Source organism: Balaenoptera physalus (assembly GCF_965194825.1).
Source record: "Balaenoptera physalus genome assembly, chromosome: 20".
NCBI lineage: Eukaryota > Metazoa > Chordata > Mammalia > Artiodactyla > Balaenopteridae > Balaenoptera > Balaenoptera physalus.
The window spans coordinates 12,325,763-12,342,244 of NC_138901.1; the positions used below are offsets into that span (position 1 = coordinate 12,325,763).

Here is a 16,482-nt window from a genome sequence, read left to right on the forward strand (position 1 = left end):
GAAGTCAGGACACTGGGGCTGGAAACCAATTTATTTAACCTAAAAAGTCAGAGACAGATATGGCAGCGTCTGTTGGTCGGGCCAGGAATGGGAGATGATGGCCTGAGTGTATTGGGGCCTCGGGAGTTCAACCATCTAAGGAGCCCTTTTCTCAAATGTCACGCTGGCCAAGAACCATGGGCCCTTCTGCTGGATTCCAGGGACCCTCTGGCCCTTCCCACACTGAGGAAGGAGTGGAGAGTGGAGAAAGGGCAGGAGTGGGATCAGGCTCTCTCCTTGGCTGGGCCTTCATGGTTGGGGTGGAGGGGTGGGGGGGGGACCTTGACCTTTGTACTCAGGCCCAAGCCAGCTGACACTGGGTGGTGAAGCCCCCCAAGCCTCCTGAGCTCTGGAGGAAGGTGGTCCTGACCTGGTTTGGGGGCAGAGGAAGGGGGAGGCTGAGGTCAGAGAATCCTTCCTTGTTCTGGACCAGGACACACTTGGGGACCATGGAGGTTCCCACTGGAAAGTGATGTGCCCCCTCCCTGGCTACAACTCCACTGACCCAAGTGGACCAGAGCCACGGGCAGTGGGCCAATGTGAGGACATCCTGTGAGGCCTGGGGCTAGATACTCCCAGCACGGAGCTCCGAGCCCAGGAGGAAAAGGCAGAGAGTGGCCTGCGGGCAGGTTGGACACCTCAGTCCTTCTTGCCTGCCGGGGCCATGCTGCGGGGCAGCAGCTTGGAGTGGCCAGAAGGGGCCAGTGAGGTGCCGGGAGGGGAGTCCAGCTTCACCTTGTCCAGGATGGTCTTCTTGATGGCAGCTGGTGAGACCTTCTCCCGGTCGGCCATGGACTGCAGCTCTCTGGGGAGACAGCGAGGAGGGCTGTGTCCAGGGCTCTGCCTCCTTCCGAGCCCAGGGGTCCAAGTGGGAAGTGGGAAGAAGCCCACGGCTCCCAGCACCTGCCAGCCTAGGGTGCTGCTGTGCTGTGACTCCCACCTCAGGGCCTTTGCCCCTGCAGTTCCCGCTACCAGCTACCCCTCCCCTAGACTGCCGTTCAGCTGCCTCTCACCTCATTCAAGCCAGCTCAGGGTCACCAAATCTACCAGCAGCCCCCCAGACACTGAGCCCTCATGGCCCTGAGCACAGGACACCTGCTTCATCTGTCTCCCCTGCAGGTTGGTGCCAGGAGAACAGCACTGCGTTCTAGCCTCACTGTCAGGCAGTGGCAGAGAAGGCTGTGGGCTTGGACTGGAGGGCAGGCAGTGTGGTGAGAAAGAGCCCTGTCCATCCTGGAGGCCTGTCCATCCCCTGCTCTTTGGATTTCTTTCAGCTCTCATGTGCTGTCGCTGTGCCAGCCCATCCTGTGCTTCTAACTCTCTCAGTCTCCCCGGCAAGGCCAAGAGGAAGGTGTTATCATCAGCCCCACAGAGGTTTCCCCTGGTCTGCCTCCCTGGCTTGGATGACCACCCCAGTCTGAAGGCCACAAGTGATGAAATCACGTGCGGAGCCCAGCGTGGGCCCAGAGGGCAGCCCCTCTTCACAGGATGATGGAGAGTGGTGAGGGATGCTGCACACCGCCACCCCAGGGAACCTCAGGGCTCCCCGCGCCCTACCCGCTGCTAGGCCAGAGCTTGATAAACATCTGGTGAGTGAATGACTGAGTGGGCGGGCAGCAGCGGGGGCCCACCGTGTGCGGATGCAAGAGGCCTCCACGGCATTGATAAGCAGGGAGCGAAAGCCCCCGCTCTCCAGCACGTGCAAGGCGTGGATGGTGGCCCCGCCGGGAGAGCAGACGTTGTCCTTGAGCTGGCCTGGGTGCTGTTCGGAGTCCAGTAGCATCTTGGCGGCCCCCTGAAGCCAGAGAGAAGGGCTGAAGGTTGTGAGGGTACTGCTCCCAGCCCCAACCAACGCAGCACCCACTGACTCTCCACCCATCCACCCCAGAGCACCAGTCTTGGTTCTGGTAAGGAGTGGCCCCCACCAGAGGGTCAGGAAGAACACTAACCAGCAAAGCCTGGGCCCCGAGGCGGACTGCCAGGCGCCTTGGAAGCCCCATCTTCACGCCCCCATCAGCCAGTGCATCTAGGGCTGTGAATGCCTGCAGAGAGAAAGCACCTAAGCTGCTGTCCCAGGCCTTTTCTCCATTTCCTCTAGGCAGTGGTTAGTCCAGCAGCTCTGCCCGCAGGGACCCAGAGCAACGAGGAGGGTGGAAGATGGGCAGACATGCCCTGAGGTCCTGGGGACTGCCTACTGCCCCCGCCCCTCCCCAATCCTCACATAAGCTGGGCCGCTGCCGCTGAGTCCCGTAACAGCATCAATCAGGTCCTCCTCCACCTCCGTGCAGAAGCCCACACTGCCCATGAGCTGCTCCAGGAGCCTGCCATCCTCCACCTGGGCGTGGGTGCCCGTGGCGTACACAGTGGCTCCTTCCCGCACCACGACTGGCGTGTTGGTCATGCAGCGGATGACTTTGGGGGCCGGCTGGAACGCTGTCAGCTTCTGGGGGAGAAACTGCTGTGTGTCCATCCCAGCCCCTTGCCCAGCATGCTGTGCTGGGTGCGGGTGTGAACATGCTCACCCAACTGAACGCTTCCTGAGTTCTGTGAGCTATGCAAACACACCCATTCCACAGATGGAGAACCAGGTGTGGAGCACGCCAGGGCTCCTGAGCCCTCTGCAGTGCACGCTTCCACCCCATCTCCAGACCCCGCCGGACCCTGACCCGCAGTGCCCACCTTCTCGATGGAGCTGATGGTAACGCCAGCTGCACAGGATACCACGATGTGCCGATCCTCAATGTCGGCAGCAATCTCATCCAGGATGAAGGGGATAATGTGTGGTTTCACCGCCAGGAAGAGCACGTCACTGTGCTGCACGGTCTCCTTGTTGTGGGGCGTCAGGTTCACCCCCATCTTCTGCAGGGAGCGCCAAGGCGAGCTCAGCCTGCCATTTTGTGGCTGGCTGGCCCCCTTAGTATCCCCGCAGGCCGAGAGCCCCTCGTGTAGAGCAGCCCAGAGGATGATGGGAATGTGGGCATGGCAGGGCTGGGGGCTCAAGGCACGAGGCTCTGACACCCTCTAACTGCCTTTCCCACCCAAAAGTGGAGGAAGCATCCTACTCTGGAAGGTATTTTTTTTGTGGGCGGACAAGGGAAACTGCATTCGAACCACAGTCCCGGCCCACCCCACCTAGGGCTGCAGCCCCCAAACCCCTGAACACCTCGTCAAGTGCGAGTGGTGGTGTGGATAGTGGTCTCAAGCTGGTAGCCTGCCCCCACCCTTGGACATGGAGCCCTCACTCAGCTATGGTAAACTGAAACTGTATTCAGCCCCCAGGTGGTCTCTCCTAGCCCCCATACTGTGATCCCCTGCGGTGGCTCCACTTGGGGAACCCCATTCCTGTACATGTGCCAGCTGTACATGTGCCAGTCACCAAGTTCCCAAGAGCTTAGGGAGGGGACCCATCTGCAGGCCAGGAGGCAGGGTCTTTTAGATACTCCAGCCCAAAGACCCTCTTCTCATTGGCGTGGGGGACTGTGGCATGGTGCCTTCCTCTGGGGCCCCTACTCCTGGCCTTCCAGGGTCAAGGCTGTCACACACTGGCCTCTAGAAACACTGACCGGTCACCCTCCACCCTGCACCTACCCTGAGGGCAGAAACAGTGGCCAGGTCCATGTCTGGGGAGCTGGCCATTATCTTGTGGGCAGCCAGGACACCTGTGAGAGACAGAGTTCCTCCTTCAAGGCCAGTCTTGGCGTCCCTCCACCACATCCTCCGGAAGAACAGAAATCGCACCACCCAGGGTAAGACAGCAACCCCTGCCCTACCCCAAACCTTCCAAGGCTACCGTTTCCCACAGCGCTCAAATGAGGCACGTTAATGCAGACTCCACCCTCACCTCCCAGCCTGGGGAAGGGCAACTGGCCCACCCTCTCACGCTTGGCCCCTTCCTGGCCTGGCCCCTTCCTGGCCGCAGAGCCTACCTGCTGCTGTGAAGCCCTTGGCCAGGGCAAAGGCCAGCTGGCCAGCCCCAATGAAGCCCACGCTCATGGTGTCTGGAGGCCTGCGCCCACTGCCCTCACAGCTGGCACCGTCTCCGCAGGAGCAGCTGCGGTAAGATGGGGCAGAATCCGGAACAAGAAGTTAGGCGGGCAGTGCCAGGCCTGGCCACTCCACCGCCGACCGGTGACCCCCATCCCAGCGGGTCTAACTCTCCCCCGCTCCGGTGCCCCCGCCCACCGCGGCGTCCCGACCTGCTCCCGAGGGTCCCAGACAGGGGGCAGGGAGGGGCGAGCCAGCCTCCGGAAAGGGTCTGGAAGAGGCATGGGGTAAGGGGGACAACCCCACGCCCGAGTCCCCTCGCCACGCCCACGCTCCCCCAGGTCCGAGCCCCCCCGACGCCGGAGGCGAGGGCGCGGACGCGCATTTCCCTCTGCCCGGCGGCACCACCGCCCGCCCGAGCCGAACCCCGACCCCCAGCTTGGCTCCCAATTACCCAGTTACTCGGCGCGGGTCGCCCCCTGTCCGCAGCTGCGCGCCCGCCACGCGGCACCCAGCGCCGGGGGCCCCCCGCCCCAGCCAATCCGCGGCGCGGCCGCCCTGGAGCCGGCCAATCCGGAGGCGCGGGAGGTGCCGAGGGGCAGTTGCATCATCCGCTCACCCCCGCCCCCTCCAGCTGGGCCCAGTCGCCCCCGCGCTCCCGAACCTGCGCCTTCAGTCCCGGCCCCAGCGCACCGAAACCCTCGCCGCCGCCCCCCCCGCCCCCACCGTGACCGCGCCTGAGGACTGAGGGCGCCGGGGGAGGGCGGCAGGAGCCGGGCCCTCAAAGAGCGGCCCTCGGCTAGGGCTCCTCTCTCGGGGCCCTGTCGTTGGACACAGACACGGACACCGTCAGGCTGGCATCCCTGACGGCGTGGCCCTCACTCGGGTTTGGAAACTGGAGAGATAGCCCGGACCTTCTCAGAATCTAAAAACGGAGAGGCACCTGGGAGGTCTAGGTCGGTCCCCCTGAGATCTGGACCCCCTCCTTCCCACCTGGGGTTTCTGCTCTCCAAGTCTCTTCTAAGGCTCAGGTGCCCTTTGAAAACTGCATGACACTGGGGGCCATTGGCCTGTTACCACGTGAACCTCCTCAAACAGGCTCTCAGGGTGGGTGGTGGTCAACCAGTAGATAGAGGAAGATGATCCCCTAGTGCCCTCAGTTCCCACGGAGCACCTGTGTCTCCTGACATCTCATCTGCAGGGTCCGTGGAATTTTTTGACCCTGGGTTTTCCGAAGAACAAAGCTCTAGTCATCTCCCCCTGAGGACGTGCTCAGGGCTCATCTGAGCTGAGTCTGCATTTGGGTTTCAGGATAGTCTGGGGTCCCAGTCAGCAGCAGGGTTAAGAGCAAAGTAAGAAGCGTCATCATTGACAACCCATCCCCCCACCAGGGGAGGGAGTGAGCTGCTTTAGTTTTTGGGTTCTGTATCTTAAATGATGACAAACTGTTCTGAAATGTAATTTCAGTGTTACTTGGATGATTGTGCCCCAGAAGCAGGGCTGTGAGTTCTCCTTGACATAATAATGACCAACATCAACACCACCAGACCACTGTGTAGTGAGCATGCGTACACGGCAAATGTCCAGGCCTCCTCGTATGTTTATTCTGGTGTTCAGTCCTCACCCTCTGAGGGAGGATCTATAGTAAGATCCGGTTCAAAGTGGACTGTTCAGGGAGTGGCCCAGACTCAAACCCATAGACGCAAACCTGGGGGTCCCACTCCATTTTAACTGACTGTATATAATCAGAGAACAGAGTCCATCCTTTAAAAAGTATTGTTTTTCAAGTGACAACAACAAATAACTCCTTCCTCCAAAAAGCAAGAGTCCTCTGATCCAGGGAGAGAATAGCATGAAGACAATCCCCAGGGCAGCCTCCCGGAGGCCGGACAACATCTGCCATGCGTATCTTGAGCCCTGGAACCCCTTCCCTCCTCTCTCTCCCCCTCAAGATCTTTGAAACTTAGGGTGTGTGGAGCTCTGGGGGCAGAAGGCCATAGGACAGTGAGGAAATTGGGAGTTGGTGACAGATAACTCATTTCAGAAATTTGATTAGAAAAGGAAGACTGTCTAGGCCTCCCAGTGAGCTGGGAAGGGTGTGGCCCATATGCTCCTTTGTCTCCTGGTAACACACTCCCAACCCCCGCCCTCCCTCAGCCAGCAGGGCCCTCAGGACACCTCAGGACACAGGGGTCCCTGCCCCCTCAGGGATCTGCTGCTGAAGACGGGCCTCTCCAGGTAAAGGACCCCTGTGCGTGTGCCCTCCCCAGTGGGCGGACGGGCCACTTCTCTCACACTGTGCATGGCACCAGCACAGGGAGCCCTTGGACCCCGTGCCTAACAGCTGCTTGGGCTTTGCTGCCACGGGTGTAGCAGCCGCTCTGCCCACTGCTATGCCCAGGGCCCTTGGAAACCCCGGCGGTGGTGGTGAGTGCCGAGAGCTCCCCACCCCCATCCTCCCCTTGCTGTCACCCACCTGGGGAGAGGACACTACTTCCTCAGGAGACCACTCTTACCCCCGGAGTGCCCCAGCCCTCCCACAGCTGCCTCCTTCCTCAGCCAAGCCCAGTCTAGGCTCTTCTCTGGGAACATGCTGGTGGATGGCCCAGGAGGTACAGCTGGCCACCACCCCCTCTGGCTACCACCCGCTAAGCAGAAACTTCTCCATGCAAATCAGCGTTGGTGTTTATTTTCTGCTCAAGGCCAGGGGCCAGTCTATGGGCTGAGCGGCTGTTGTGCTTCAGCAGCTAGTGGGCTGCTCTGGGCTGGCCCAGTCTGGGTTCTTGAGTGGGAGAAGCTGCCTGGAGTGTGGAGGGCAATGGCCCCAGCAGGCCCTCGTGGTTGGCAGCCAGGCAAATGAACACTTGAACAGAGGTGGTGGGCCTGTGAGCACCAGGGTGATGCCTGGTGCCCAGGCTCCATGCCCCAGTGGCTGCCCCAGACTGGTCCTCCCCTGGGTCAGGGCTGCCCTAGGCCAGCCCCCCGGGGCCCATGGCAGGCACTGCAGAAGCTGCCGTGTCAAGGCAGACAGCGGGGGCCCAGTGGTGGCTCCCTGCCTGGGTGGGAACCCAGCTTCTCCTTAGCATGCTCTGCTCTTGTCAGTGTTGCCGGCCCCATGGGTCCCTCCAAGCCTGCACTGTCTCCAGCTTGCTGAGGCTGCCCTGTGTGACCACACCAGAGTCCTTGCTCAGCTTCCAAAGATGTGGCCACTCAGAGGCGGCAAGGCGGAGTCCTGATTCCCAGCTCCTCCTCGAGTTGGCACAGATGCCCCAGCAGGGCCCTGCTTGGATAGCTGTTCTTCCAGGGTTCCAGGAACTGCCCCTTCAAGGCTAGAGGAAGTGCAGGCTCACCACGCTCCTTTTCCACACTACTTAGTTTACTCAGCCCAAATGTGGTCTCCAGACATTTATGGACGCTTGGAGCCAACTTCTTAACCCTAGCCTCAGGGTCCCCATCTGCAAAGTGGGTCACAACAGCGCCTGCTTCAAAGTCTTCTCATGTGTTACAGTGGCCAGCACTGAGGCAGGGTGTGCCAGCAAATGAAGAGAGATGGAGAGAGACAGACAGAGACAAAGACAGAGAGATAGACAGAGAAGGAGAGAGAGGGGCTGGGAGTTGCCTGGCAGAGACTCCTTCCCCGTGACCTGTTCAGGGCTCCGAGACCTGTTCTGTCCCCCCTCCGCCCCTCCCTGAGCTGAGCTGCTGAGCACGGCCAGAAGCCCAGCCATGGCTCTACTGGCTGCCTCCCTCTGGCTTGTCCCTGGAGGTCTGGGTTCACCTGGGTCCCCTCATGGTGCCTGAGCCCGTGGAGAGCAGAGGTGGGTGGGCCGCTGCCTGTCGGGCTACAAGGTAGGCACGAAGCGAATCCTCTGGGAGTAGGCCAGGTCGGCGACGTAGAGGAGCAGGTTGACATAGGTGAAGGTGGCCACCACCAGCTGGCTGTCCCAGGGGCAGCTGCCCCTCAGGCAGTCAGGGGGGCGCCCAGGCTCACCGTACTTGGGGTCGAAGCAGAAGACGGGCCAGATCACTGCAGCGCTGAGGTAGAGGAGCACAGCCAGGAAGGTGTACACCACCACTACACGGTCGAAGGGGCAGCCCAGGCCCCCCGTGTGGCCCATCACACTCAGGGCCACCACGGCCACTGTGGCCAGGAAGCACAGGCTGTAGACGGCCACACACCACTGGGTGGCCACGTAGCGCCCGTAGCGGCTGTCATGGACCAGCGCCCCAAATATGATGCAGGCCACAAAGGCCTGGACGATCTTGAGGAGTCCCGACACTGTGGCCATGTAGCTGGCCACCTGGCCTGGCCGGGCCCGGGTCAGGGCCACCTCCGTGGCATAGGCCAGGAAGAGGAGCCCGGCGAAGATGCTGGCTGCTAGGCGGAAGTCCCTGGCTGTGCAGCCCGCGGGCTCGGGTGGGCACTCCAGCTGGGTGAAGTACAGTGGGTAGATGACCGCAGCTGTGGCGGACAGCAGCGTGGCCAGCATGGCAAAAGCTGCTGTGAAGTTTCCCCAGGACAGGCGCAGGCAGCTGTGCAGCCGGGTGAACTCACAAGCCACCACCAGGACCGAGAGCGCGAAGCAGAAGCCCCAGGCGGCCATGCAGAAGGTGCCCTGGACGCCATCGAAGCCGCCTCGGTGGGCCACCAGGCTGAAGGTGGTGCAGCCAAAGGCCAGCTGCAGCACACGGGCTGTGCCCACTGGCGATGTCACAGCGCCCAGGTGCAGGTACCCACCCCCGGGGGGCTCCATGGTGCTGCCCATGTGGCCGGCCGCCTCTCTGCTTCACACAGTGCCTGGTGGCCCCGGAGCCTGCAGCAGCGGCAGATGCCAGCAGGCTGCAGTGGCAGTGACGCTGGTGACATTGCAGCAGAGCAGCCTCTCCACCGCCTGTGTGGGGAGGGCCGAGGCCCCCCCAGCTCTATAAATAGGTGACCGTGATCAGAGCCCCGGAATAGCAGCTTGCGTGCCTGTGCCTGTCCCTATCCAGGAGGGACATCTGACCCTTGCGATCCACCGAGCCCCTGCCAGGACCATTAACCCCTTGGCTGCTGGCACCGCCCCCACCTCCAAAGCACCTGCTTCTGTCGGTCAGTCGGCGCCACTGCCCATGGGGGAGGGGGAGGGAGAAGAGCAGAGAGGATCAGGCACCCCAGCTCCAGCAGCTTCAGGGCTGGCCTTGCTGGGGGAGGGGCACAGGGAGGAGAGGGCGGCAGTGGGGGATCTGGGAGGCCTGCAGGGCTCGGTTCAGAGCTGGGATGGTTTCAGGACCGCATTGTCATTTTCCCTTGGCCCACACTCAGCTCTGATTCCTGGGAGGTGGTGGGAAAGGGGAGTGGAGATCCTGTGCCCCACTCCCAAAGGTGCCCACCCTCATTCTTCTCACAGCCCCCAGCCTGACCTGGGGGAGTTAAGTTTTAGTTATTATTTGGGGGGATCATAATGGAGCACTTTACTTGTCCCTCCTAGACATGTAAACACCTAGGAAAAACTCAACTCTCCCATTTTTAGTCTAAAATGTTAAAAATATATGAAATGTTTTTGAAAAGGAAAAGAAAATTTTCTGACTGTAAAAGTAGTACATGCTCAGGCCCAATCAGCACAGAAAAAGAGAAGGAAAGATTGCCAGTAATTAATCTGCCTGTAATTAATTTGCCTGTAATTCTATCTCCTAGATTCAACCCCTATGAACATCCCGTGTATACAGTTGGCCCTCTGTATCCACAGGTTCCCTATCCACGGATTCAACCAACAGCAGATTGAAAATATTGGGGGAAAAAATTCCAGAAATTTCCAAAAACCAAAACTTGAATTTGGCATGAGCCAGCAACTATTTACATAGCATTGACTTTCTATTAGGTATTATAAGTCATCTAGAGATAAGTTAAAGTATATGGGAGGGGAATTCCCTGGCGGTCCAGTGGTTAGGACTTGGGACTTTCACTGCCGTGTCCCTAGGTTCAATCCCTGGTTGGATGACTAAGATCCCGCAAGCCGAGCAATTCGACCAATAAATAAATAAAAATAAAATAACGTGTACAGGAGGATGTGCATAAGTTATACACAAATACTATGCCATTTTATACAAAGGACTTGGGCATCAGTGGATTTTGGTATCCTGGGGGGTCCTGGAACCAATCCCCTCTGACACTATATATACAGCCTTATGTGTATTTCCCCCAACTTCTCATTTAGGAAAATTTCAAATTTACAGAAGAGTTGCAAAATAGCACAATGAACACTCATATATCTTTCACCCAGATTCAAGAATTATTTATATTTTGGGACTTCCCTGGTGGTCCAGTGGTTAAGACTCCGTGCTTCCACTGCAGGGGGCACAGGGTTCAATCCCTGGTCAGGGGAGTTCCGCGTGCCGCGGGCTGCAGCCAAAAAAAAAAGAATTATTAATACTTTGCCCTGTTTGTGCTCTCTCTCCCCCCCATTAATAATTAATAATAACATTAATTAATTCTGGAGATATGACAATTCTCCCCTAGATACTTCCATGGACACCTCCTAAGAGCAAGGCCGTTTTCCTACAGAACCTGAACACAGCGACCACACTTGGGAAATTGAAGAATGATCACCTAATACACAGTCCTGCAGTTTCCCCCACCTGCCCCCAAACTACACTTTATAGCATTTTTAATTTTTGCACCAGGATCTGATTGGAATTATACATTGCATTTGGCTGTCATGTCTCTCATTTTCCTTTTTTCTGGAATAGTCTCTGCTTTTTTAATATTTCATAACACTGATTTTTTTGAAGTGTCCCAGCCAGCGGCCTCTAGAGCCCGCGAGCCACAACTACTGAGCCCGTGTGCCACAGCTACTGAAGCCCGCTCACCTAGAGCCCGTGCTATGCAACAAGAGAAGCCACTGCAATGAAAAGCCCGCGCACTGCAAGGAAGAGGAGCCCCCGCTCTCCGCAGCTAGAGAAAGCCCACGCACAGCAACAAAGACCCAACGCAACCAAAAATAAATAACTAAATAAAATTGATTCTTTAAAAAATAATAATAATAAATAATTTAAAAATTATCAGCTCCTTCTCTGAAAGAGGCCTTGAGAATCTGAGAACAAATCACAACAAAATCATCTTTCCTTGCTTTGCCATTCTGGCTCTGCCCACCCACAGGGCCCGGGGTAGCTCGGGGCCCCCACCACGGTCTGGGCGGCTGCTTCATGGCTGGACCACGGCGAGGCTCCCTGGACCCTGCCATAGGCCATGCTCCCAATTCTAGACACCAACTCCCAGCTGCTTGGCCACTGGGCTACTTGGTGACAATGTTTTCTGCTTGTGAGCTTTTGCTAACGTGTTACAATTACAGAAACAGAGCGATTCTAAATTGACAGCTTCCCACAGTGTGGAAATATCAACAAAGTAAATGTGGCTGGAAATCACTTAAAGTTCATCAGTAGGGATTGGTGAGTAAACTTGAGCACATCCGCATGAGGGACACTTAGGACGCCCTGAAGTCGCCTCATAGAAGAGCAGGTAACGTGGTGGGAGATCACAAGGGCAGCGATCTGTGTGAAGACAAAAGGACCTGTGGGCACATGTGCCTCTGAAGAGAGAGAAAGGCCGAGTAAAAGCCTGAGATGCCCCACTGTCACGTCCGAGGCGCGGGGCAGCACGTGCTTTGGCTCTCCTTTGGGTTTTCAGTGTTTTCCAGTTTTAAAATAAATATGTACTACTTCCTAAACCAGAAAAAAAGAATAATTTTAAAAATAAATGAAGTAGGGCTTCCCTGGTGGCTCAACGGTTAAGAATCCGCCTGCCAATGCAGGGGACACGGGTTTGAGCCCTGGTCCGGGAAGATCCCGCATGCCGTGGAGCAACTAAGCCCGTGCGCCACAACTACTGAGCCTGCGCTCTAGAGCTGGAGAGCCACAACTACTGAAGCTTGCGCGCCTAGAGCCCTTGCTCCACAACAAGAGAAGCCACCGTAGTGAGAAGCCCATGCACCACAACAAAGAGTAGCCCTGGCTCGCGGTAACTGGAGAACGCCCCCGCGCAGCAACAAAGACCCAACCCAGCCAAAAATAAATAAATAAAAGAAATAATTTTTAAATAAATAAATAAATAAATTAAAAATAAATGAAGTATAAATAGGTTTATATTCTTGTATGAATAAAAAACTTGCTTTAAAAAATAAAAATAATAATAAAAATAAAAATTGAAAAAAGGACTTCTCTGGCGGTCCAGTGGTTAAGACTCTGAGTTTCTGCTGCAGGGGACACGGGTTCAGTCCCTGGTCGGGGAACTAAAATCCCGCATGCTGCACAGTGCGGCCAAAAAAATAAAAAAGATTAAAAAAAAAAAACCTTCCTTTTACAAAATTTTTAAATAGACTTTATTTTCTAGAACAGCTGTAGATGCAAAAAGAAACTGCACTGATAGAGCTCCCATATACCTCATATCCAGTGTGTTCTATTGGGAACACCCTTTTTTTTTTTTTTTTTTAATTCTCTGTATTATTTTATTTGGCTGCGCCACGCAGACTGCAGGATCTTAGTTCCCCGACCAGGGATTGAATCTGGGCCCCCTGCAGTGGAAGCGTGGAGTCTTAACCGCTGGACCGCCAGGGAATTCCCCTATTGGGAACATCTTATGGGACATTTGTTACAATTAATGAGCCAATGTTGATAAATCATTATTAATACACTATTATTAAGCAAAGTGAATGCTTTATTCAGGTTTCCTCAATTTTAACCTCATGCCCTCCTGCTGCTCCAGGACCTGTCTTGGACCCCACGTGGGACATTTAGTCATCACGTTCTCCTCTGGCTGCTCTTGGCCGGGACGGTCTCTCAGACTTTCCTGGTTTGAACGACCCCGACGGTTTGAAGGAGGGCTGGGCAAGGAGGTGCAGACTGTCCCTCTGCTAGTTTGTCTGATGTCTTTCTCGTTATTAATCTGGGCTTGTGGGTTTGGGGGAGGAAGACCACAGAGGAAAAGTGCCCTTCTCATTACATCCCTTCAGGGCCTGTGCTCTCAACATGACTCCTCACCGTGGCTGTGCCCTTGGTCACTTGGCTGAGGTATGTCTGTCAGGTGTCTCCACTGGGGAGTTCTTCTTTCTCCCCCTTTCCATCCTGTTCTCTCTGGGGGCGGGATGTCACCATGCGTGGCCCACACTTAAGGGGGGTGTATGCTTCCCCTCCTTGAGGGGACAGTATCGAAATAAATTATTTGGAAATCTGCAAAGAGATTGTTTTTTTCTCCCCCACTTAATTTCTTCAATTATTTAGTTATATCAGTATGGACTTGAGGATATTTATTTTACTTTTATTATTATTTTTTAATTAATTTATTTATTTTTGGCTGTGTTGGGTCTTCGTTGCCGCGCCCAGGCTTTCTCTAGTTGTGGCGAGCGGGGGCTACTCTTTGTTGCGGTGCGTGGGCTTCTCATTGCGGTGGCTTCTCTTGTTGCAGAACACGGGCTCTAGGCGCGTGGGCTTCAGTAGTTGTAGCACACGGGCTCAGTAGTTGCGGCTCACGGGCTCCAGAGCGCAGGCTCAGTAGTTGTGGCGCACGGGCTTAGTTGCTCCGTGGCATGTGGGATCTTCCCGGACCAGGGCTTGAACCCGTGTCCCCTGCATTGGCAGGCGGATTCTTAACCACTGCGCCACCAGGGAAGCCTGACATTTATTTTATACTTTGGGTTATAGTCCAAAACTACATTTTTTTATTCTGTTGCTCAAAGCCTTCCATGTGTCCCCTTACATACCCCCATCAATGGGGGTGGGGTTTGTTTTTCGGCACCTCCTCGCTGCAGGCACTGCAAGATGCCCGGGGCTCATCCTGCACGTTTCCCACTAGGTGTTTTCCAAGGAGCCCTGGTTCCTGTTATTGGAGATGGTGTAAGAGACTAAGATCTGGGTGCCAGGTGTGCTCATTGCTGCTGGAGTGAACTTTCACACATTGTAACAAGTATCTGTACGTACAAATAAAACAATGTTATTCAAAATATATTTAAAGGGCTTCCCTGGTGGCGCAGTGGTTGAGAATCTGCCTGCCAATGCAGGGGACACGGGTTCGAGCCCTGGTCTGGGAAGATCCCACATGCTGCGGAGCAACTAGGCCCGTGAACCACAATTACTGAGCCTGCGCGTCTGGAGCCTGTGCTCCGCAACAAGAGAGGCCGCGATAGAGGCCCGCGCACCGCGATGAAGACTGGCCCCCACTTGCTGCAACTAGAGAAAGCCCTTGCACAGAAACGAAGACCCAACACAGCCATAAATAAATAAATAAATAAAATTAAAAATATATATATATATATATTTAAAGAATTTTCCTAAAAGGGCCTGCAAAGGTCATTAAAACTAGGTAGTACACATATATCAGGTTTTACCAAAACCTCTGGGTTTCTTCTCTTCACGTCTCCCTGTGACTTTAAAATTTCCAGGAGTGTGTTATTATTATTTTTTTCTATTCCTTCTGATTAATGTTTTCATTCACTAAACAAGTTCTTCTGCAGTAGCTGCTGAGTGCCAGGCCTCGTTCTAGGCACTGAGAAACAGCAACGAACAAGGGAGACCAGAGTCTTTGTCCTCTTGGAGCTGCTGTTTTCACCACGTCATGTCAAGGGTCCGTGCTCTCAACATGGCTCATATCAAAACCGAGCAGAAAGCACCGAGAGTCCCATATACTCCCTGCCCTTAACCAGGCACAGCCTCCTCATTATCTACATCCCCACCAGAGTGATGTACTATTGATTTTTTACCATCGATGAACCTACACTGATCTGTCATCATCACCCAGAGTCTACAGTTTACATCAGGATTCACTCCCGGTTTTGTACCTTCTATGAGTTTGGACAAATGTGTAATGACATGTACCCACCATATTGTGGGACCATACAGAGTTGTTTCTCTGCCCTAAGAATCCTCTGTGCTCCACCTATTCATCCCCATCCTCACCCCTGGCAACGAGTGATCTTTTTACTGTCCCCATAGTTTTGCCTTTTCTAGAATGTCATAGAGTTGGAATCACACCATATGTAGCCTTTTCTGAATGGCTTCCTTCACTTAATAATATGCATTTAAGGTTCCTCCCGTCTTTTCATGGCTTGATAGCTCATTTCTTCTTAGCACTGAGCAACAGTCCATTGTCTGGATGGACTGCAGTTTATTTACCCGATCATCTACTGAAAAGAAATCTTGGTTGCTTCTGTCCTGAGCATTTTTGCTGCTACGGGAAGCCTGTGGTGTGGAAAATGTAAAGCAGCAACATTTCTAGAAAAGTTGGGGACTTCCCTGGTGGTCCAGTGGTTAAGAATTTGAGCTTCCACTGCAGGGGGCACAAGTTCGATCCCTGGTCAGGGAACTTAGATCCCGCATGCCGTGTGGCACGGACAAAAAATAGAAAAAGAAAAGTCGGGAAGTCAGTGTGTCACATTGATGGCTCGCTAAGCACTGCAGGTTTGGCGTCACCCACTGTCCTTACGGGTCCTGGGCTCATTTTGCCACTAGTCCCCACGGTAAGGCACAGAGGTCGGAGGTAGGCCTTTCTCTCCATGTTCCTTCTTTGTCAGGAACATGGGAAGAAGGGATTTATTCATTTGGTGAAATCCCATTGGGCCTAACCCACAAGTATAACATTCAGTGGGCCTGGCATGCCTGAGACACACAAAGCTACCCTCTGACTCTTTTCAGCCCACCTCAAACAGAGCAAGACATCTGTCTGTGCTGATGTCACTGCCTGCCGCCCTTCTCCACACAAGGAACTGGTCTTGCGCCAGCACCTCCGGGGTCCCCACCACCCAGCTCTGACCGAAGCATGGGCCCCTCCCTCCAAACAAGTCTCCCCAGGTAGGTGAAGGCCAGGTCCCTTTCAGGTCCTCCCAGCCGCCTCTCCCACTGGGAGCCCACTGTCGCATGGGGAGACCTGTCCATGGCCCTCCAGGGAGGCCAAGGATGGGGCTGCTCCCCCAAACCAGCAGTTGCCCCTGGGTACCCCTTCTTTCATCTCCAGCCTTTTGCCACTCCCCTCCCTGACCTCACTGTTTCCCTTGGCCACTGGGACTCCGTGGCTTCCCACAAGAGTGGTCCACAGAGGAAACCATGATTGGGCCACTTAGCTCCCCCTGGGGAAGCTGACATTGGTGATGAGTGGGCCGCAGGTGGGCCCAGAGCTAATAAGACCTCAGGGGATACCCCCAGTCTTGGCGTGGGTGAGAGGATGGGGTCTCCATGATTCTCCCCACTCTGGGACTGGGGCTGCAGACTCCCTGAGAGAGGCTGGGTGGTCAGAGGCTGGGAGCAGAGCCCAGGCATGAATCCTCCCTCTGTCCCTTCAACCCTTCACATAGCCTCTTTGGGCCTCAGTTTCTTTATCCGTAAATTGGGGTTTTATAATAAGACCTACTTGCCCGGCGCCTGGAGGAGTCAGGGTGCCATGTGCGTGGGGCACTTAATGCAGGGAGTGCTGAGGAAGCCACGTCTGTTGGAGGG

At 55.5% G+C, this 16,482-nt stretch overlaps 2 protein-coding genes and 1 long non-coding RNA gene across 5 annotated transcripts; 1 reads left to right on the plus strand and 2 right to left on the minus strand.

Annotated features, from left to right (window-relative positions):
* Positions 1 to 13: 13 nt before the first annotated feature.
* On the minus strand, positions 14 to 4,595 carry PYCR1 (pyrroline-5-carboxylate reductase 1). 3 transcript variants are annotated; one of them, XM_082442124.1, is made up of 8 exons: positions 4,478 to 4,595; positions 3,966 to 4,090; positions 3,628 to 3,698; positions 2,719 to 2,898; positions 2,261 to 2,482; positions 1,989 to 2,081; positions 1,671 to 1,834; positions 14 to 844 (listed from the first exon to the last, which is right to left on the minus strand). In XM_082442124.1, exons 2-8 carry the CDS (start codon positions 4,030 to 4,032, stop codon positions 679 to 681), a joined length of 963 nt encoding a protein of 320 aa, XP_082298250.1. In that variant the 5' UTR covers positions 4,033 to 4,090; positions 4,478 to 4,595; the 3' UTR covers positions 14 to 678. The 3 variants fall into 3 exon arrangements, with proteins under 3 accessions (XP_082298250.1, XP_082298251.1, XP_082298249.1); XM_082442125.1 differs by having other exon boundaries at positions 3,628 to 3,754; positions 4,478 to 4,503; XM_082442123.1 differs by lacking the exon at positions 4,478 to 4,595 and adding an exon at positions 4,236 to 4,477.
* Positions 4,596 to 4,737: 142 nt separating this feature from the next.
* LOC309650609 lies at positions 4,738 to 16,255 on the plus strand. The gene is made up of 3 exons (XR_014257637.1): positions 4,738 to 4,979; positions 6,181 to 6,261; positions 10,795 to 16,255. It is a non-coding gene; the product is annotated as an uncharacterized lncRNA (long non-coding RNA).
* On the minus strand, positions 6,691 to 8,939 carry MYADML2 (myeloid associated differentiation marker like 2). Its single transcript, XM_082442173.1, has one exon. It carries the CDS (start codon positions 8,787 to 8,789, stop codon positions 7,866 to 7,868), a length of 924 nt encoding a protein of 307 aa, XP_082298299.1. The 5' UTR covers positions 8,790 to 8,939; the 3' UTR covers positions 6,691 to 7,865.
* Positions 16,256 to 16,482: the final 227 nt, after the last annotated feature.